Source organism: Dryobates pubescens, chromosome 5, assembly GCF_014839835.1.
Source record: "Dryobates pubescens isolate bDryPub1 chromosome 5, bDryPub1.pri, whole genome shotgun sequence".
Taxonomy (NCBI): Eukaryota; Metazoa; Chordata; class Aves; order Piciformes; family Picidae; genus Dryobates; species Dryobates pubescens.
Genome location: NC_071616.1, coordinates 40,504,200 through 40,527,327, shown reverse-complemented (window position 1 = coordinate 40,527,327; position 23,128 = coordinate 40,504,200). Strand labels below are relative to the sequence as shown.

At 38.9% G+C, this 23,128-nt stretch overlaps 1 protein-coding gene across 2 annotated transcripts in view; it reads left to right on the top strand.

The window, feature by feature from the left end:
- AKAP6 (A-kinase anchoring protein 6) overlaps positions 1 to 23,128 on the top strand; it is a 281,842-nt gene that overhangs the window by 243,107 nt on the left and 15,607 nt on the right. For both annotated transcript variants that reach the window (XM_054162087.1, XM_054162088.1), the window contains exon 12: positions 9,049 to 9,264. In XM_054162087.1, the coding sequence (XP_054018062.1) occupies positions 9,049 to 9,264 (216 nt within the window). The remainder of the gene's footprint in view (positions 1 to 9,048; positions 9,265 to 23,128) is intronic.

Genomic DNA, 23,128 nt, shown 5'->3' with positions numbered 1-23,128 from the left:
AATTTCTATACACATTTATTTGAAATACTACCCAGTGTGCTGATCTTGGTGTGAAGTTTGTAATGTCTGCTACAGGAAAATAAATTTTTGGGTAGCATGGTTGAGTATTCATTACAAAAGCAAAGCATAGCACTGTTATTTATCCTACCTGTCTAATGCTTTCCCTACTTTTACTTTAGCATTTTCTGGGGTCGGAAAATAAACCCTAGCAAATTGTGCTGCTTCTTTCAGTATTTCTCCTTTGAATCTTTTTCACTGGAAAGAGAACTTCCCAAATTGAATGAAAAGAGGGCACGAACTAAAGGCATTTATAAACACAAACAGTGCCAGACTAGAAAAATGAATCCTCCTGCCATCACGTCTGGCTCCTCTGTCTGAATGACTTGGCTTATCCCCTGGAACAAAGTTAACCCCAACTTTGCAGTGTGTAGTAAATAGCTCTAAAATATTTCAGTGTGAAAATGAATTTAATTAATCCCTTGTATGCAACATGAGACGAATAAGGCTTGGGGGAAAAAAACACCACAACAACTATGTTACATTTCAGTAGGGAAGATGCATTTACATCCAACTTTTATTTTTAAAAGTTACCTTCCTGTAATTGCACACTAGTTTAGAGCTAAGATAGGAGCATCTTAACAGTAATGGACACTTTTTTAACAGATTATTGCCAAAAGTGCATTCTTTATTCCAGGGAGACGCTGTAATAGATACCAGCGCTCAAGTAATGATACAAGCAATCTGTAAGCTATTATAGTTTCTTTTATAGGAACTTCATCTTCATATTGTTTTATATGTCTGGAATTCTAATAGTGTTTTTAATTTATAAAGAGAATTATATTACATATTACTAGTTACATGGGAATAGGAGCTAAATAACAGACCGTGGAACTATATCCTTGCAAACAAATATTTTGAAGTCCTTAAACAAGCATAAGGAATAGAACAGAGAAATTAAAAAGCTTCATAGGGACATAATAGCAGCTTTTATGGAACGAGCCCAGAAACATCTATTCTGGATTGCTACTGGGTTTAGCACTAGAACTGCACTTCTAGAGGAAAGTGAGAATGAACACAGGTACTTCTAGAATGCTATTTTTAAAAGAATATTTTATTTAAAATAAACCTATTTACCTAATTAATTAATTAATTTGCATTATTGATTGCAAATAAACACAAATTCCCATGCCATTTTTAATACTAATCAAATGAATGAATATAAGCGAGGATGATTGCGGGACAGGAACATCTCACCTATGAAGAGAGACTGAGAGACATAGGGCTGTTTAGTCTTGAGAAGACTGAGAGGGGATCTTATTAATGTCTATAAATATCTGAGGCTGGGTGTCAAGATTAATATGTTGGTTTCATTGTGGTGGAGCCCATGATAGGACGAGGAGCAATGGGTACAAGCTACAGCACAGGAGCTTCCACCTCAACATGAGGAGACACTTCTTTATGTTGAGGGTGACAGAGCTCTGGAAAAGACTGTCCAGAGAGGTTGTGGAGTCTCCTCTAGTGGCTTTCAAAACCTGCCTGGATGCTTTCCTATGTGGCCAGCCCTAGATAATCCTGCTTTGGCACGGGGGTTGGACTGGATGATGTCTGGAGGTCCCTTCCAACTCATAACATTCTGTGATTCTGTGATTATCTCCAGAATGTAGCACCTGTGTAGATTCTTGAAGGCAGTGCAGAAATGAAGTATTTTTCCCTATTAGTTTATTGCCATTTTTAATGTGTTCAGAAACAGACACAGTTCACAAGGAACGTTAAAGTGAACTGTGCTCAGACTGGTAAGGGAGATACTGTAACACTTGGTGAAGCTGTGAGTTACAAAGAGATATGATCAGCTTAGCAATGTAGTGGTTGTAATGCTATTAAAAGCAGGGCTTTTAAATAAAGAGAATCAGTTCACTGTTTTGAAAGAAGTCATATTCTACTTTAAACTGTAATTCTGTATTTCTGACTTGCAATTAGATGATATTTCTAAAATGTCAGTCCCAGACTCTGTTATGACCATCATTGTAATAAAATGTGACAGCAAAGATATTATATCAATACTTTTCCCATAATTAGCATTAAAGATCTCTCAAGGGTTAAGTACAAAGATTTTCTACTGAATAGTCTGCAAGCCTTGTGCCTTTAAAGTCTTTTAATATAGCCAAGGCTGGTGACAACCGGGAGACAAATCTATGAACAAACCTGTTTGGAGAGAATAGTTTGGTGGTGTGTGATGTATGTTACGTAAATGAGCTTATTAGGACTCTCATCTATTTTATTATTGGTGCCCAATTTAATAGAGGCATTTAAAAAACAATATTTCTGCCTGACTCCTTGAAATGAAGAAGATACATTGATATAATTGAGAGCAAATGATTGCATGTTGTGCCATTTAATCATGTCATTTTTCAATTGCTGTTTTTTGCACTTCACTGCATACTTATAGAATATTTAGCTTCAGTATAGATTAAGTCCCACAGTATGCAACTGAGTAGAGTTCCCATATTAGGTGACATTTTCTTTTAACCTTGAAATCAGCAAAAGCACACAGGTTTGGAAGTATTTTTCTAAAAGGTGACAAATCATGGTTAATTTCCTATCTCTAGCTCTTTTATTTTGAGGAATTACTTTCTTACTGGTGTATTTTCTTTTTTAATGAATTATTGGTTTTCTTTGTCATTCAGAAAGAGAAATTGTTATTTTCACCACGTGCCCTGTAAGAATGGGATCTGAAATACTGAGATGCATTACCCCAACAGAAGTCCCAACAAGCATTGCCACTTTACAGAAAACACTGGAACTACATTTTACTCAGCATTTGCCAGCATCTTTTCCCTTTATTGATGTATTAATGCTATTAGTCCTGATACTTAAATGTTTTAAATTAGAACTTTTGAATATTAGCCAAAAATCAGGTATAAAAAGCCAAACTGCAGTTTCTTCAGAATTGCAGGCAGATTGTTTTACTTAAAGGTAGCTTCCATTCTCAGATCTTGCCTTCCTATCTGCATATGGATGTTGTACTGAATAACAGCAGTTCCATCTTCATTTTGCTTTCTGTCAGGCAACAACTGATGCAATTAGAAGGGTATTATGCTCTCCCCACATCCTGTAACAACGAGAAAGAGTAAGCCTTTAACAAACCAAGGATAGAGAGAAATGTTCTCTTAGAATCATAGAATGATCTGGGCTGGAAGGGACCTCTGAAGGTCATCTTGTCCATCCCCCATGCAGTCAGCAGGGGCATCCTCAACTAGATCAGGTTGCTCAGAGCCCTGTCAAGCCTCATTTTGAATATCTCCACAGGTGTGACCCAACCACATCCCTGGGCAACTTGTTCCAGTGTTCCACAACCCTTATAGTAAAGAACCTGTTCGTAACATCCAATCTAAACCTGCTCTTCTCCAGTTTGGAACCATTGCCATTTATCCTATCACCACAGGCCTTTGTAAACAGTCTTTCTCCATCCTTCTTGTAGGCCCCTTCAGGTACTGGAAGGCTGCTACTAGGTCTCCCCAAAGCCGCCTCTTCTCCAGGCTGAACACCCCCAACTCCCTCAGCCTGTCCTTGGAGCAGAGGTGTTCCAAACCCCTGATAATTTCTGATTTTTCTGCATTTCTGATTTTTCTGCATTCAAGCTGCTTTCACTTTCCTAAAAACACCCAGTATTGCCCACACATGGAAACACAAGGTAAGCCTAGAAATAGCATTGGATTGGGCTGGATGATCTCCAGAGGTCCCTTCCAAATGCTAACATCTGTGATCCTTAGAATTTCTTCTGAACCTGAAAGCACAAAGAAAATCCATCTGTGTAAGTTACCGTTTGTCACTTTCCAACTCTTTTCAGAGCTCTGGGCATCTCTGCATGGACCTTCATTATTCCGAATTGTAGAGCAAAAGTGAGAAAGACAGAAATGACTGAAAGAACTTCATATCCCATAAAATCTAATTCCCTAAACAATACATAATAAATGGTGCTACAAAAATCATATCTCAACATTTTATGTGGTGATTATACGTGGATTTAAGAGAACTAAACTAATCTTAAATGGACTGTTAAACTATTTTTGAGTACAAGTAGTCTCACCAAATTCACTGAGCACCTCACCACTTTTAAATATTAAAAATAGTAATATTAATATGTAATATATATTTGTGTATAAAATAAAAATAATATTAATTAATTAATAGTCATTAAGCACTTTGTTCTAACAATGGTTCAGTGGCCAACTCATCTACCATGTTGTGTGACAAAGCCAGCTCCCCATCCATGTCCTTCACCTGTGCACAGCAGGTAGCATGGCATACAGCTCAGGTGCCAATACACTGCAGCAAGGCTGCAGAATGATTTGGGCTTGAAGGTGCTCTAATATATCTCAACTTTCCACCACTCTATGTCTTCCATATGCTCTGGCACTGCCTAAAGCTGCAAATGTATTTCTGGTCACATGCCATTTGCTTAGGAGTCATGCAGCTATGCAGAGCACCTTCTGTTCAGATCATGGCTACTTCCATTCCCATAGATAGTGCCATTAGCCCATGGCTCAGAAAGAGTGTTTGATGTCATGCAACTCAGCAGGGGCTTTTCCAGATGATTTAAGGCATGATATTAACAAGCTGTGAAAGTAGTTTCAGCTAGCCCTTTTTAGCTATGCGGGTGATAACTTCAAAGCACTGAAAATAGGAGTAGGCAGAGGGAAGAAAAATCCTCCAAGATTGTAGCAGCACAGGCAAGAATTCACAGTTTGGGAAACCATGACTTGTAATAACATCATAATGAATAACACCTCAATGTTATCAGGGTATCTGTTGGAAAGCAAAGGCCTCAGATAGAAAGTCAAGTTCATACACAACAGCTGCAGTTACTGTATATGCTCTTAGTCCGCACCAAAAAGTCAAATACATTGATTTAAGTGTTGCTGCAAATGAGTTAAGTGAATAAGTTTCTCCCACATTTGTATTTGTAAACAGATAACTGATTGTGTTTACAGTTTCCACAAGTCAATGGACACAGAATGGTGTGAGGAATCACAATCAAAAATGTCTAATATCTATACTGTAGCAAACCTTCTTCACACAGAGCAGGCTAAGCAAGCCTAAGTGATGCTTCTGAGCCCACTGCTAGATCATTTCCTAATTTTCTGAACTGTTGAGTACCCAGCAGCTTGCTAGAGCAGCTGTAGACCATCAGACCCAAGCCTCAGTAGAGATATTCTTCTTTCCATCTTTTTTTTTCTTTTTAAATTAAGTTAATAATGAATTACAGCACCTAATTCACAGTGTAGAACGTACCTTGAACATCATCAACATAACCATAGTCCTGGAAGCATACTTTGCATGTACAATTGCCATACTGACAGGTTTTTTATACAAGCACACTATTTTAATAAAGGCAGAATATGAATGGATATACAACACTCTGAGATGTCATCTCATAGGATACAGGCAATTATTGTGTCCCTTTTTAGGACAATATGTACCAGACCCTAATACTGCCTAAATCCATTATTGCTAGTGCTGTTACATAGGTTTTAAAGATGTCTTTACATGATGAAGTTCTCTGGCTTTTAAAGTGTTGCTGCTATTGCCAACTCTTTCAACACAGTTAGATACAAGCACTTTTGTTCTTCTCTTGTTTAATATTAACCATAATATCATGTAATAAAATTGAAACAGAAGTGCCATAGGCCTAATTGTACTGTCACAGCCATGTAAATCAGAAATAGCTTCAGTAAAGCTACTGGTATTATCCTGGTGCAAAATTGATGTAAATTAGAAATTACTGGGATGACTTGGATGCTGTAGCTCTGCTTTTGGATAACACAATTTTAAGGCCTCATTTAAACTCCTATAGAGTACTCATTACTTCACCATATCCCATTATATTGTATCACTCCCCCCCTCCCCAATATGTATAAGAGATGACATAATCAGATAGATCAAGGTAACTTAATACTATGGGGCCAGATCTTGAGCTACATTGACTCCCATGAAGTGAATACAGATCTACATAGCTTGGGCTGCCATCAGTATAGAACTCACTGTCACCTCCCTAAAACTGAAATGTTTAGCTGCTATAAAATATAAAATATGAACCCTAACTTTATATTTAGGTGGATTTTTGTATTGGTTTGTCGGTTGGTTGTTTTTTCTGATGTGATGTGAGGCTAATGAACAGCATCAAGAAGGAAATGTGCCAGCCGTGGTGTTACATCAAGAACTCTGAAGGAAACTAGTAATGAACTCTAGGAAAATAAATAAGGGCAAGTTCAGGAAACCTAAGTGAAAATGCAGCTCTGGTATGAATTGAATAATAAAATTCCTGGTCATATTTTGCCATAAATAGTGGTTTGGGAATTTGTCATTCACCTCCTTTAAAATTCAGAAATATTAAATGTACAGGGTTCTCTCATTATGGAAGTAATAGAATTCCAGCTATTACAGAGTTAGGGTAATTTGAATAGCTATAGAATGCATTACATCAATAAGTGGAACATCTGTATGAAATGTCCACCTGCTAATAATGCTGCTCGCTGTGTGTTACGATGGAACGTACTTAATCATTTTAAGATGTCTTCTAATGAAGCCTTATCTAGATTAACATTTTGAACACAAATACTTCCCAGCATTAAAACTTCTGCTTTAAATGAGATTGCATTGTCTTGTTTACCCTTGTTGATTAATAAGCAATCTGTTAACTGTTAGAACAGGCCAATGGTGCCAGTGAAAGTAGATTAGTAATTCAGTTATGTTTGTTGGTTTAATCATCGTTTCTCTTGAAGGCTTTGAATAAAAAAAAAGAAAAAAAAAATCACTTGCATGCTATCCATAGGCAAAGAAAAGATGTATATTTTCAAATGTCTGTATCAGTGTTTTGCCTAAGACTTTCAGTTTATTGTTACATGAGCCTGGAGTGCTCATGCAGCCCAGAAGGCAAATCTTGTCCTAGGCTGCATCAAGAGGAGTGTGGGCAGCAGGGCGAGAGAGGTGATTCTGCCCCTCTTGCAAGACCCAACCTGGAACACAGTGTCCAGTTCTGGTGCCCCCATCGTAAGAAGGCCACAGAGCTGCTAGAAGAGTCCCGAGAAGGGCCACAAAGATGACCCAAGGGCCGCAACACCTCTGCTGTGAGGATAGGCTGAGGGAGCTGGGGTTGTTCAGCCTAGAGAAGAGGAGACTCTGGGGGGACCTTAGAGATGCCTTCCAATACCTGAAGGAATCCTACAGGAAGGCTGGAAAGGGACCTTTCATAAGGGCATCTAGCAACAGGACAAGGGGGAATGGTTTTAAGATGAAGGAGAGAAGCTTTAGGCTGGTTCTTGGGAAGATCTTCAGTACGAAGGTGGTGGCACTCTGGAAGAGGTTAGAGAGGGAGGTTGTGGATGCCTCCTCCCTGGGGATGTTGAAGGCCAGGTTGGATGAAGCAGCCAAGTCTAGTTGAGAGGTGTCTCTGCCCATGGCAGGGAGGTTGGAGTAGATGATCTGTAAGGTCCTGTCCAACCTAAGCCATTCTATGATTCTCTGATTCCAGCAGCAAAATAGTCCGTTGAGAATCAACATTTCTTAACATAAATTCCAATTTTTAAAGAAAACATGTGATATGAAAATCTGGAACTTGAATTTACTTTCTAAATTATATTATTGGTTTGTTAATAAAATTCAGGAGGGCAGGTCATCATTTTTTATAAGTTAACACTTGTGAAGAGCTTTGAGAGATCCCGTGGCTGGGTTTGTTTGCTTATCATGATTAACTGGAATCTTAAAGGCAAATACCCTGTCTTCAGAAAAAAAGATGATAGTTCAGATTTTCTCATAGGGTCATGCACTTTCATCTCTGGCATCCCACAGAGGGAAACAGATGTTGGCAAGTTACAACTTAAATTATGTGGAAAGCTCCCACGTGTGAAGCACGGTCCTGTTGAATTCGGAAGTAGCACAGGCCTATGGTAATAGTGGAATACTTGAACCATGCAATGCTGTAGAAGTATAGCATCTCAGAAGCTGGGCTGAAGCAGTCATCCTCAGATGTGTTTGTGCCTTCTGCACCCCCAGCTTCCTAGCTATGATGATTAAAATGCAGTATGAGTTAATAAAACCCTGATTTGGTATTGAATGACAGTAGAGTGTGATTGTGGATAAAACCATTCTCAAAAGCACCCCATGCCATTAACTGCTTCTGGGTGGTAGATCTCTCTTTAGTTTTGGCATGTAGGATGCATTATTTATATTGCTGTTCAATGAGATTCTCAGTGTAGTTACTTGGGTTTCTGGCACAGAACCAACACGCCCTGGCTCCCATCAATATTCAGCAATACTAGAGCTTAGCGATTGTCTGCATTCTTGGTAGCATGGGAATCACTATGATGAAATAAATGCAGTGAATTGCTCATCTTTAAGAAGGCTACAGTTACCACAGTGTTCCTACATTTACTTGAATATGGAACTGCCCTGGAAATGTTTTATGATTAAAAAAAAAATAATAATCTGTGAAGAATTTTATACTGGATTTTCTCCTTAAGCTTTCTCCTCCAATAGGGTAGCCAAGACCCATAATTTCTATTGGGTTTGGGCTTTTTCTTTTTTTCCTAAAAAAAGATATATATATTCTTATTGTATGACTACAATTCCCACCCCCTCTCCCTCACCCCCCCCCTGTTTTTTTCCTGAAGATTTTCTGAAGCTGATTACTGTCAGACTAACTTATTTCAGATGTGTCCCAGCTGACAGGAAAAAAAAAAAAAAAGAAAGAATAGAACATCCCTCACCATAAAATTTGAACATTAGTGAGACAGTCAGCTATGTATGGCATTTGTTTGAAGAAGACTGAAAGTAACTTTGCTCCTTCTGTGCTATTAAGACTGTGTTTACCTGAAAAAGAAAAACAACCACTAAACTTTGACGTTAAGTATAGGAATTTAGGAAGAGCTGAAAAAAAGATAGAATAACATTGTAAGACAGAGATTGGGCACCATTAGTAATCAGAGAATAGTTAATACTTTAATTTGCAAAGTATTCCACGCTGACATCTGTTGTTTGTCTCTCCTGCAGTCTCTATGCTCTGAGATCAAACAGAGACGTCGTGGGGTAGCCTCTGTGCTGCGATTATGCCAGCACCTTCTGGATGATCAGGAGACCTGCAACCTAAATGCAGATCACCAGTCCATGCAGTTGATAATTGTGAACCTTGAAAGGAGGTGGGAAGCCATTGTCATGCAAGCTGTCCAGTGGCAAATGAGGCTGCAGAAGAAATTGGAAGAAGACTCGGTGAGTGATGTTTTATGTAAAAAGATCTTATGTGCTTTCATTCTTCATGAAAAGACACTTTTTCAGTGCAAGACAAACACTTTAATCTCAGAATGTTTTCTTCTGACTGAAGACTGACTCTCTGGGGAGTCCTTACACAGAGTACTGCATCCAGGTCTGGAGCCCTCAATACAGGAAGGACATGGACCTGACACAGTGGGTCCAGACGAGAGCCACAAAAATGATCGGGGGGTTGGAGCACCTCTGCTATGAGGACAGGCTGAGGGAATTGGGGTTGTTCAGCCTGGAGAAGAGAAGGCTCCAGGGAGACCTAATAACTACATTCCAATACCTGAAGGAGACCTACAAGAAGGCTGGAGAGGGACTATTTACAAAGGCCTGTAGAGATAGGACAAGGGGCAATGGCTTCAAACCAGAGAGGATTAGATTTATACTGGATGTTAGGAACAAGTTCTTTACCATGAGGGTAGTGGAACACTGAAACAGGTTGCTCAGGGAGGTGGTTGAGGCCCCATCCTTGGAGACATTCAAGATCAAGCTTCACAGGGCCCTGGACAACCTGATCTAGTTGAGGATGCCACTGCTTACTCCAGAGGGGGTTGGATTAGATGACCTTTGGAGGTCTCTTCCAACCTAGACCATTCTATGATTCTATGAAGATACCATTCCTAGTCTTTACTGCCTACACGTGAAGGTTTAGTTTTTCACAAAGCATTGTATTCTGTGGACAAAACTAATTAATAAGTTGAAATCACAATATGAATGTTCTGTTTGCACACAACTGATCCTGTCAAGTGATGAAAACAATCTTCTGTTGCCAAGTTGCTCAGTACCTGACAGAACTGGACCCAGAGTCATATTTCACTGACTGCAAATACATTTCAGAAAAAATACTTTCTGTGTAACTAAGTCTGGTTTTAATTAGCATCTCAGCAGTAGATGTGTATTAATATACAATTCTGTGTTATTTGAATGCAAGTTAAAAGCATTAATTTACTTTTATCTCAGGGAAATGGTTCCTGAGAGGCAAAATAGCACCGCTTAAACCATCCGTTAAGTGGCATAAATTAGACAGGTTTTCTACAGCATAAAACTATATTGCAAAGCAGTATCTACATGTAAACAATAAACCATAGGGGTAACAAAATAATCCCTACTGTAGCATCATTGATTGTAATGGATGAATTGGCTAAGCGTGTTTTGTGCTGCTGTCATGATGGTGAACTCTGTACGCTGCTGCCCCATCGAAAGCAGTGGTAGCCCTATGTAGTACATCTACTGAAAGGCCTTGATGAGATTTGAGAACAAGTAGCATATAATTAGTTTGCATAACTTTTTAGGTTTATGTCAGGCAAATAAAAGGAAAAAAAATGCTTGACACACTCTTCATAGTAATTATCTAATAGAGAAATACTACTTTTGGCTTTTTTTTTTCATTAAAGTTCCTATACAAAAATAACAGAAGCTGTAATTCTCTTGTTCAGTTAGTGTAGCATGAAGATGTACAAGATATTGTTCAGAACACTAGCAGGTTTAGTGTAGCATGAAGATGTACAAGACATTGTTCAGAACACCAGCAGGTCCTGAGTGAAAATGCTATTGGTTTAAATGGGCCAAGAAGTGGTGAGTTAGTGAGGAGGACAAGTGAATTGTTGAAGGTAATAATAATCTGCTGCTTGCCTGCTTTTATTAAATGGTATAAAGTAGGAGTGCTCCTTGGCCTGTTTGGTTTATTGACTGCTTTGCTTTAAGTACTGAGATTGAAGCGGGACTTGAGGAAGGAACAGATTTGAATAGGCTTTCAGGACAAGTCGAAAGAGGCATTGTCTCCTCATGAGGCAACATGGAAGGAAGATATCACTGAAAAGCAGATGAAATGGCAGTGTTAGTTTTATAAATATGGGAGTAGTCAAATGTCAGTATAAGTAGTGTAGATAATTGAGGAGAGTCAGTTAAGCCCTCAAAAATTTGGTCTGTTTGAAAGAAGAGGTGCTTTGGTCCCCTAATCATCTTTGTAGCACTCTGTTGGAGGACTATTGCATCAATAGCTTTAGTAAGCTTCTGGTTAGTGCTACATAAAGTGTTTAATAAGATAACCAGCAGTAGGAAAAAACAGGTGAATTTTGGGGCTTCAAAAAGCAGGTGTGCGTAGTATTATGAAACAACTAGAGCAAAACAAAACAAAACCACAACAAAAAACAGGTTTCATAATCCTGAATTTTAGTTGCTAGAGGCTGTTGCTTCTATAGCTGCCCAGAGAGCTTGGATGGGGTTTCTACTGTGTTTCTTTAAATGATAAAGCACCATAAAGTTGATTATCTACAAATCTCATCATTTTGTTGCGGTAGCAAATACATATCTTCTCTTGAACTTGGAACAGAAACGAGTAGCATTTGTAAGAAAGAAAGATTAGGGAGCGCTGAACAGAGGTCCAAGTTACTGCAGTGAAAGTATATAATCTTGTTTTGTATGCGGGCAGCTGCCCCGTGGAAGAAGTTTGCTGTTCGTACCTTCAGCTACTCTGTTATGAACCATTGTGAGCTAATTAGTGCTTGACATAGCTCTTGCAGCAGGAGCAAAGTAAGTCCTGTGTTTCTGCTTGGGATTGCAATTGATCAGGAGTTGAGGCATGGTGAGGGTATGAGTGTGACACCCTGCTTGATACAGTTGGATGCTTGGAAATTCATAAGGTGCATGCTGCTTTGTTCCAACTTTGCCCGAGGAAGTCTGGAGTTATTTGCTGGGCTGTGCTGACTTTCAGCAGGCAGGGGGTGTATCACTCTTTCTACTGAGAAACGGCAGCTGTTTAGAGCTGTTGGGATGCTCATCTGTTTTCCACTGTGGGGTGTTTTGTTTTGGAACCTCTCATCCTAAGCTTGTTTATAATAATACAATTATTTGAAGTATGACAGCATCAACAGGTTTCTTGTGTTGATAAAACTATCTGTGTTCTCCTCATTTAAAGATGCCCCAGCCACTGCAGGATTCAGGTTTCTTTTTCTTCTCTGGCCTGAGCTGGCATTTTCTAACCTTCCTTTTCACTCAGTTCCTGTGTAGTCATTTCTTGGGTAGGTACCAGAACTGTTTCTTCTGCTTCCCTATCTCTCTGCATTTGATGGTGTGCCAGTCTTGGCACAAAAACAGTATCCCTTGGTAACAAGTCTTTATTTGTGGTTGACCACAAAATACTGTAATTTATGAAAACAAATGAGATGTTTTTATACCCTGATAGCATCTGACTCATTCATGGCATCTGACTTGCTGACAGTAAATAAGATAACCCAAATGGTTATATTTCCTCATATAAGTACAAGAGTCACTTACATCTTCTGCTGTCCTCTGCTTTGTTTACTGGGAACTTTCTTTGTCCCTCTTCTGCCCCTTTTTATATTCAGCCACTTATCTGGGCTGGAATACTTGAATTAACCACAAAAGGCTCTGGAGCTTCTTTGAATTGTTTGTCTTCATTGATGATTTTCACCAATATGTCATTTTGCTCAGTTTTTGCAATAGTGGGAATCATAATTTTACAGATAACAAGAAGATACTAACATGTATTACAAACACCCATAAGTTATCTTAAAATGTGGGTAAATGCAGTATATTAATCAAACATGAACTATTCATACAATGAAAAACCCCACAAAGATTACTTTTGAAAACCAGTAGGACATTTTTCTGATACTAGAAGCAGTCCTAATCTCTTCTAGGAAAAGAGGTTTTTATTTCTCCCATCTGTCTGTTGTTGTGGTTTTTTGGTTGGGTTTTTGTTTGGTCGGTTTGGTTTGGCTTTGGTTTTGGGTGGTGGTCTGGGGTTTTTTTTGTGGTAAATTCTTTTCCCCCAGATTTATCATTCCATAGTTTGCTGATATAACGTTAGTTAAATTTTAGCTTCAGAATTACACTGATACCTTATAGTTTGCTAACAAGACCATGCTGGCAGTCATCTTAAAAGAAAAAGGAGTCTGTCTGGCAATTGCAACAGCAATAGCAACAATCCTTAGCTAAACCCAAAGCTGCCTTCTGAAATTCATGATCAACAGTTGGAGAAGCTTTAACTCACTATGCCCCCTCCTTTAGAGTGTCTAGTAGATTACTACTTGAAAAGACTGAGCAGATTGAAAAGGACTTGGGACAGACTCAGTCATGGTCATGCCTACAAGTTTACCATACTAAAGTCAATGTGGGAATACCGAAGTTGTTTCATGTTTTGGGTTTGTTTTGGGGATTTTTTTTCATGTTTGTTCAGCCAGTGGTATAGGCAATGTCAAGCCTCACTCAATTGGTCCAGCCACTACAAATGTTTGGAGATGTCCTGTCCAGGCCAGATACATCTTTGTACAGAAAGCTACAATGAGGTGACTGTGGAAATTTTCTCATAGGACTGTTTTGCTGTTACTGGAGTATATAAAACTGTTGCACTGCTGTGGCTGAGAGAGAAAAAGCTGTGGTTTCCAATGGATTTTAGATCTTAAATTGCAATTCAGTATTCTTGCCTTTTTGGTGACTGGAGAAACTGATTTTTCTCCAGACTGGTTATTCATTGAATGGAAAACATATCTGTTTTATGGAGCAGACAATCTCTTTTCTTATTCAACAGAGAGGGCTAATTATTGAAGAGACAGTATTAATCATGCTTTTAAAACAGAGATTTTGAGCTAAGGCCATTTGAGTTAAGGTGCTGTAATTTTCCCATTGTCCTGAAAAAGTCTCAGATATTCATTTGTCTGATCACCAAGTTCACTACTATGCTTCATGAAAAAAAACCCACACCACATCTTTATTTCTCTTGTTCTCCTTAGTCATCCCGTGTGTACACTACACTGTATGTCCAGCAAACCCCCCATCTGTATTGGCTTGAAAGTATGCTGTACATCCAGCCACATAATTGAAAATAATAAGGCCACAATAAATGGGATGGCCTTGGGATATAACACCCAAGGGATTCAATTGGTGTCGCTTTGCATAAATGTCCATGCATCATGGTAATTGAGGTAACATAACCAATTACCACATTTTAATTAGAGTTGTAAGGACTTGGGAAAATCTGCAATGGTGAGACAGCTCACTTTAAAGAAGAAGAAAAAAAAAAGGCACCTCTTTCTTTTCCACAGGCTTGTTTCTTAGGCAGTAAAGAGCCTGTTTAAAGCTCTGATTAGGATTTTTTCCAACTTCCTCTTGGTTTCATTCCTTATAATGTACTTTGAAACCCAAACTATTTTAAAATACTGCTTCTAGTCTGGTATCTCTGTCCTTTTTCTCTGTTTTCCTGTTTCTGTGATGCTCTCTGGAAAAGAAAACAGTTTTTAATAACACTAGAAATGGTGTATCCTGTTCAGTTCTCTATACTCAATTCACTGATGAAATATTTTTTCAAGTCATTGAATTCTTAGCTTAAAAAACAAATAAACAGACAAGAAACCCCTAAACAAACAAAAAGCACCAACCCCAAAACTCCTTCATTGGTGGGTAAAAAATTACTTTGTCGTTGTTCAGTTGTTTCTTAGATAGCTCCACTAAACAAAAATTTTGTTTCTAAAAGATTCTTATGTGGTCATAAGTCATTATTCTGTAAGGTCACAAATATCTAAAAATCAAAAAGGAAGGACATCGAGACACTTGAACGTGTCCAGAGAAGGGCAACAAGGCTGGTGAGAGGCCTTGAGCACAAGCCCTATGAGGAGAGGCTGAGGGAGCTGGGATTGTTTAGCCTGGAGAAGAGAAGGATCAGAGGTGACCTCATTGCCCTCTACAACTACCTGAAGGGTGGTTGTAGACAGGAGGGGGTTGGTCTCTTCTCCCAGGCAACCAGCACCAGAACAAGGGGACACAGTCTCAAGTTGTGCCAGGGGAGGTTTAGACTCGAGGTGAGGAAAAAGTTCTTCACTGAGCGAGTCATTCGTCATTGGAATGGGCTGCCCAGGGAGGTGGTGGAGTCGCCGTCCCTGGAGGTGTTCAAGGGGAGATTGGACGTGGCACTTGGTGCCATGATCTAGTTGTGAGGTCTGTTGGAACAGGTTGGACTTGATGATCCTTGGGGTCTCTTCCAACCTTAGTTACTGTGATACTGTGATACTGTAATTCAGAAGTTCATCATAAGTGTCCAGTGGATCAAAGTACTGAACTACAGTTAACTGGCTGAGGAGGGCACATTACATGTAAAATACTGAACACCTGTTATATGTCCTCTCCCTTACAAAGCAATTACTTAATTACTTATGTTTGAACCTTTAGTAAGTGTTGTTCTTTTTTCATTATCTCTCATGAGTCATTTTTGGTTTCATATTGAACCTCTTCATTTAGCACATGGCAGTACAATCTTGATTGCTTGTATTTGTTTCTGTCAGCTATCATGTTTTACTTGTCTTTCAACACTGAAATCTGCTCACTTTAGCACTTCCTTAAAATACATTTTCTTTAAGTGAATGCACGTTTGACTGTAGAGTCTGTGATACGGTACACCACTGAGCTGCATGGGTTTGAGATCCCAAGTTGCATTGCATGCCTGATTGGTGATATGGAATAAGTACCTGTAGGATTTAAAATTAAGTAAAATAAATGGTGAACATAGGTCTAGATTTTTCTTGACTTTTATTGCAGGTAAGTGATACACCCCACATTCTTGCAAACACTTCTCTATTTCTTGCAATTTTCTTGGTGCCTAGCCATAGTCATGATGGCAGCCATCATCGCAGTATGCAGATTCTGGTTGATCTGGCAAAACTGGTAAAATCCATCTGTTGGAGCAGATCTTGGTAAAAAAAAGTTGCAGACTTGGTTTAAATAAAAATTCAGAGAAATGCTCTCCTGTTTTCTTGAGAAAATCTCCTGAGTAGTCATCTGCAGCAGTTGGTCTTTACAATAATGGAAAGAAAAAAAGCAATACATTTACATCTTTCTGCAGAGGACTTTTTCAGAGACTGCAAAGATTTCTGTTGCAACTAACTGACAGTATACATAGGGTAACCATCCAGAGGTAAAATACTCCATGCATCGTCACCAATGTTCTAAATTATTTAACTGCATCCCTCACTCTGGTTAGATGCTGTCATGTTTTGCCATGGCTTTGTAACATGATAGGAAGCCCAAGCTTGGTTGGTGTTTACAAACCCTTAAGAGAACTAGGATGCCAGTGAGGCCTTCAAAACTGCCAGCTCATCACATGGCTCTGTAATTCAAAGTATGATCATGAAAAGAGTGTCAGAGTGTCAGGTCTCTCACAGGTAAGAGAACTTGACCCTCATTGGTGGTCTATCTATCATTCTTAATTTCTTTGCATTTACAGGTAACAATTTGCTGCAATTTTTTTAAACTAAATACTGAACAAGTAATTAGGAAAATTCAGATTTTGAGACAGCAAAATTCAATCCTATAAAAAATAGAAATACAAGCTTTATGACTTTATAATCAGAAAAGTCAACAGCACTACAGTAGCAGGTTTAGGTCTTCATAGTGTGGTGATGTATATTCTACCAACTATCTGCCAATCTATTAATGCTTCTTTTTTTTTTTTGATGCTACAAATTGCATAATGGTCCAAACAGTGTTGGTAAAGCATTTTTAACAGCTTTGGTAAAAAGAAATTCCCTGCTCCTGAAACATTAATTAGAACTGTAAGATGCGTAAGATCTTCGAGTGAGTTTTCAGGAATAATCAGTTTAAGAGGAAAAGATGTAATAGTCACAAACTGGAAATCCGATGTTTCCACTGCATGTGGATGCTAAAAGAACTGTCAAACACCTTCTAAATGGCAAAAATAATGCATTAAAAAAGAAAGAGTCGAAACCAGATAGGTTCCTGTTTTCAAGGACAGAGATCTTATTTCAAATGGAGTCACTTCCTATTTAGACACGTAAGTATAGGATCATATATTTGATTGTCCTCAGCAGACAGCAACTCATTGCGGTTCACTGTGTTCAGGTTATAGGATGAAGTCAGTGTTTTATTTAGCTGTCTACTATCCACCAATCATAAGATCATGACCCAGGCCAGCATTGTTTAAAAATTTAGAGTTAAGGGAAATACAGAAGTCACAAACTTGAGATTTTAAAAATAATTTAATGGCAAGTTGCACTGCAGCTCTAGAGACCCTAGTCCTGCAAGGAATGGTACGTGAGCATAATTGAAGCTGATTTTCTGATATTTTGATTCAAGAGTTCTCAAACAAAATAGTTCTCAGAATGAGAGGAAGAAACCTTATTGTCTGACAGGTTGCACAGCACTTGTTTCCACCTCACAAGGATCTCCCATATTGGATGATAGGGCCCCAATCCTCCAGCTATTATGGAAATGCTTTTGCAGGATCTCCACTAAGTCTATGTATAATCAGTGTTTCATGGTTAAATGTTACAGGATGCTCTAGAAGCTGCATCAGCTTTAAGCAGGCAGGAATGCAATAAAAAAAAGCTATTTAAAAAATGCACGAAAATAAATAAGAGGTAACGATTCATTCTTTTCCTTAACAGGTAAAGTAAGAGGTACCAAATGAAATTATCAGGCAGGAGATGTAAAACAATCAGAAAGGAAAACTGTTTTCATGTAGTCTGTAATATAAATGAAACTTGTTCCTACAGGATGTTGTGGATGGCGTAATTACGAATTAGCGCAATAAGTCATTAGACAAAGTAATGGAGGAGACTTCAGTTAATTCTTATTAAACTCCAAGTCTGAAAGTCCCCACAGGCTGACTTCTCAAGTTTGGAATGGCAGCTTCTGTACCATTCTGTGTGTCTGAGGGTTTTTTTGACTTTTCCATAAACATTCAGCACTGAGTACCGCAGGAGATGGACTCAGCTGAATGAACTGCTGATCTCACCCAGAATGACAGATGCCTTTGAACGTACATCAGCTTGCAGATTCAGGGGTCTGCCTATACTATATTTTTATGTATAGCAAAGAAGTTTTAAGGAACACCTAGGGGATTTTAGGTATTTAGGATTTAGGTATTTAGGGCTGCTTTGTTGCTGTTTTGCAAAGACTAGGCTGGAACCATTTAGGTAGCCTGCTTTCACCAGAAGAAAACTTTGACAAATATACCCACTGAACATTTTTTCATGATATTTCTAGCACATTTTTTCCCCCCTATAAAATATACAGAAAACCTAATGCATACATCTGTTTAATATTAAAATATGTGCATACATTTCTGTGTCAGTGGTACAATAATATACATTAAATAATAAAATGTAAATGGTTAGCAATGATGATCTGTATTTCATTTCTCCTTACATATAAGACATTTGTATCATCGCCGTAGCTCTAATCCATATTCAGGTCTTCATGTTTGGTGTGCAGTAATATGTAAATTACCTAGCCAGCTGCATTAAGCAGTGTTTGTTTATTCTATTTCTTTTGGCATAGTGTATAACTGAATTTCTGCCAAAAATGTGGCTGCTTCAGGGAACACTGTTCGAGTAGAAGGAAGTTTTGAAAGGAAATGCATATCATAAGTCTTTACTCTGTGAAACAGCAAAATCAAAACAAACTTTCCGTTCATAAAAGTATCTGTATTAACGTGAAATAATGGGCTTGCAAAGTACAATGAGTGAACTGAATCTTGTTAGAATGCTCTGTTTACGTTGGCTTTGTAAACAAGAATACAAGACTAAAAGGCGGCGCATTTTTTCATCCATGGGAAGGATGACTGAGACTGGTGAGACATGAAAATGGAAAGTTTAAGAGAAATTATTTTAAAATGGCATATTAAACTCCTCTAGCACATAGCATTTAAATGCACTTAATTTTAGAAAGCAGAGAAGTTTGAGTGTTAAAAAAATGGTATTAATGATGCATAGAGCAATCTACTTATGCTCGCAGTCCTTTCAGTCTTCCAGTCTGACACTTCCCTTTTTATCCAGCCAGCTAATTTCCCCTCTTTTGTGAGGAGTAACTGTTTTCACACTAGTGCTTACCCAGCAAGCCTCCTCATTGTTTCATGGTTAATTATCTTCTTGAGCTTCACCTTCTCAAGTGAAGGGAGAAAGATTGGGCCTCCCCACAGCTCTAATGAAAGCTAGGTTTTAGAGATGCACTGTGTGAATAAATGCAGTGTCTGATCTACCAACGTAATAAATGAGTTTCTAAACTTTATGGAGTCACAGCTCATCCAACAGGTTTACTGAACAATGCAGAAAGACTCTTGATTTTTTAAATCCTTTTTATTATTTTTTTTTAATATTTTTTAAAAGGGGGGAGGAATATTGCTTCAGTGTGAAGTCAAATACCATAAATTGTTCCAAGTTCTCTAAGCATTTACATAAAATCTGCCTGTCAAACATTCAGTACAAACCTGAGCTGCTGCATGAAAGACGTTGAGCTCTATTCTTTAAAGTGGTGTCTTAATAAGACTTCTGCTAATAATGCTAATAGCCCTGTGCCCCTCAGTCATTACACCACTTTGTAAACTCTTGCTACTTGGTGGACTTTTTGTGCCTCACCAGCACTGAAAATAGCCTGGAGAAGAGGAGACTCAGGGGTGACCTTATTACTCTCTACAACTACCTGAAGGGAGGTTGCAGACAGACGGATGTTGGTCTCTTCTCCCAGGCAGCCAGTACCAGAACAAGAGGACACAGTCTCAGGCTGCACCAGGGGAGGTTCAGGCTGGATGTTAGGAAAAAGTTCTATACAGAGAGAGTGATTGCCCATTGGAATGGGCTGCCTGGGGAGGTGGTGGAGTCGCCAACATTGGAGGTTTTCAGGAGGAGACTTGATGGGGTGCTTGGTGCCATGGGTTAGTTGTTTAGGTGGGTTGGATTGGTTGATGGGTTGGACGTGATGATCTTGAAGGTCTCTTCCAACCTGGTTTATTCTATGTATTCTATGTTGTGGATAGACTTAAATCTTGTTTATGTTCCCATCCAAACCCAAGTTTAAACTGTGTAAGATTTAAAATAAACTCTCCTGTAACAGAAGAAAGCTAAACAATGGGAACAGTAGGTTTGGAATAATGAGGTACTCCCCATTGTAATTTTGTACTCAGCCAAACCCAGGCAGGCAAATACAAACCTCTTACCATATCAAGACACAAAGTTGTCCAAGATCAACAAAGTTGTCCATTACTTTATCTTCTTCTAAGTGAATTTCTACAAAGTGTGCTTATATTAAATAATTTCTCAAGTGACCAAGCCAGTATGTGCCTGTAACACTGGTACTCAAGATATTGCATGGGATCTACTCAAGATACTAGATTAGACTGAAAATACCAATCCCTTTTTATCAGCCAGCTCCAGGGTTGGGCATCTATTTTGTACAAAGAGAACTATAATCATCATCTCTTACCAATGAGATAAGCAAGAAAACAACAGCACCATGTTCAAAATGAGATGATCTTAGTGGAGGAGCAATTCCTGGGTACCTCTAATACTTGGAGATAGGCCAGTGTTTCTATTTTGCAACATTTGAAAAGCAGCTCTTAGGTATCGTTTGTGTAATGCAAAAAACAGTAGTATTGGATCCTCGAGGTGCTTTCCATTGTAACTTTGATTCATGGCCATGAGACCTTTCTGCCACTTATTGGCAACTGTGGTGTTTAACTACACGCTTGGAAATCCGTAGGCATGCAGACTGTCCAGTGCTTCTAACATGCCTTTGACTTCACAATGCTATCTTATTGACTCCCCAAATTTACAGATGGTGAATCAATGACTTCAGAAGGCACTGTAACTGAGATTACAAAGAAATTGTGCTGAAAATTAAAAACAAAAAAAAAGGGGGGGGGGGGGGGAGTCCATTCTCTTTGATAACATAGATTAGGATAAATTTGGTTGTCTCTCAACTGCTTCACAAGGAGGAGAAACTGATGATAGAGCCAGATATTTTTCATGCAGTCGTGTTATTCATAAATAATAGATAACATCTCCCTTTCCAGTATACAGGAGGAATTTTTATTTAGGAATTCAAGCCTCTTTCCTCCAGCTCTCAGTGAGAAAACTTTCTTTCTAGGTTTATCCTAAGGTCAAGCTCCCAAGGGCTTATGTCCTATTCTTTCTTACCTTTATATCTATCTGTTTCTATGGTGATTCTCACTCTTTACTGTTTCTCACAAACACTCATTTCTGCTGAAACAAAGCTTTTTAAGCTCTGTGATTCCAGGTGGCCTGATGGTGCTTGTTGTAGTTTGGAGATGGCTACTGAGTCCATTCATACTGAGTTGTTCTGGTTTAACTGAGAGTACAACATTAAAGGAGTATCAGTTCCAATGTGAACAATTAAAGTATTCTTAACAAGTATGCAGACCTCTTGAACAGTACAAAGGCAAAACAATACAGATTTTATTATGCTACTGTAGCTTTGCTAGTACAACTTCATTCATGGGCATCTAAATGCAGAAAGCAACTGATTTGCCATCACTATGGGCATACCAGTGACAAAACTGTGCTGAATATCTGCAGTGTAGACAACCAACATTTGAACCTTTTTAAGTATGGTTGGTCCCACAGATTTCCTGGATTTGGTGGATCTTCTTGTCTTAACTGATCTTTGGTTGGGTCAGATTCTGAGATTTGGCGTGGATGAACTCCCACCAACTTGCATGGGCATGTATCTGAGGAAGAGTGCCAGGATTTGCTCTTTTCTGAACTAGGTGTGCATGGCAACGTTTTGGGGTTGAGTAAAGCTAGGAATGTTTTCCTAGGAGTTTCATAAAGGGCTTGTGTTGTATTCTTGCACAAAGAAAATAATATATTCCTCTGAAGTAAAGGTGAGACCAAAATGACATTCAGGGGTGAAAAATCCTGTCATGTAACCTCTTGACAGATGAAAGGAGAACTACAAAGCAGCAAAAACAGCAGTCAGTAAAATATGCCATGTAGCCCAGTTTTCTCATCACACAAAAAGCTAACAAAAAAAGCCCAAATACACAACTTGGCATACAGGTCTGGGGCTGTAAACCTATTTGGATAACAATATGATTCAATATAAAAATGTTATAGATGTTCTTATGCTCTCTAGGAACATTCAAAGGTCTTCTTCAACAAATAAGAACCAGAGATGTTAGAAAGCCATAGTATCATAGTATCAGTCAGGGTTGGAAGAGACCACAAAAAGGAGGCTCCTGCTTCCACAGAGGCTGGAAAATAGATAGCAGGTAGTGTGTTAGCAGTGCTACTGTGGGCACAGCACTGGGACTTGGCATGCTGAGCCCCTGCTTTTGCTTTGATCTGTGATCTTTTGCAATCTAGGCAATACTTTGTGATAGAATTTAGTTCTTGGAGGCCTTCTGCTGACATGGCTCACTTTGATTATATGCACTGACTTGTGTGTGTGTAGGGGCTGGAGCCTTTCAGTCTTTCTTTTGGCCATCTGGTACTGCAGGCAGCTTAACAAGGAAGTTAGAAGATGACCCTCATAGGACTCCAGTGCAGGCATGACTGATACCGTAGTGTTACCTAGCATCATCAGGTGACATTTGAATAGCAGACTCTAACTAATAGCAGTCTCTGACTCCTAAAAACTCTTCTAGCTCTAGTAGGGACATTTTCTTAAAATGTGACTGCAGTTATTTCATCTGTTGCTGAGATGTTCCCAAAAAACTGCTGACATGACAAAGAAAATTATCATTTTTTGAACCTAGGCATGACAATCCTATCCTCCAGACTTTTATTTCTGAGTGTTATCAGAGAACTTCGAACAGCACCATAAAGACAGATACCTGAGCAATGGTGGAACCTCAGTTGTTCCCATGAGCCGCAGCCTGCAGACAGCAGAGGTGAAGTCAATGTCCTTCCTGTGGTACAGCAACCTTTACATATAACCACCCATGTAGGACTTTGGCAATAACCTGTAAGGCCTGAGCATTTCATCAGGAGAGGCAATACTAATTGTAAAATGAAGGAAGTGATAGTGTGAACCACAGCCTTGGATC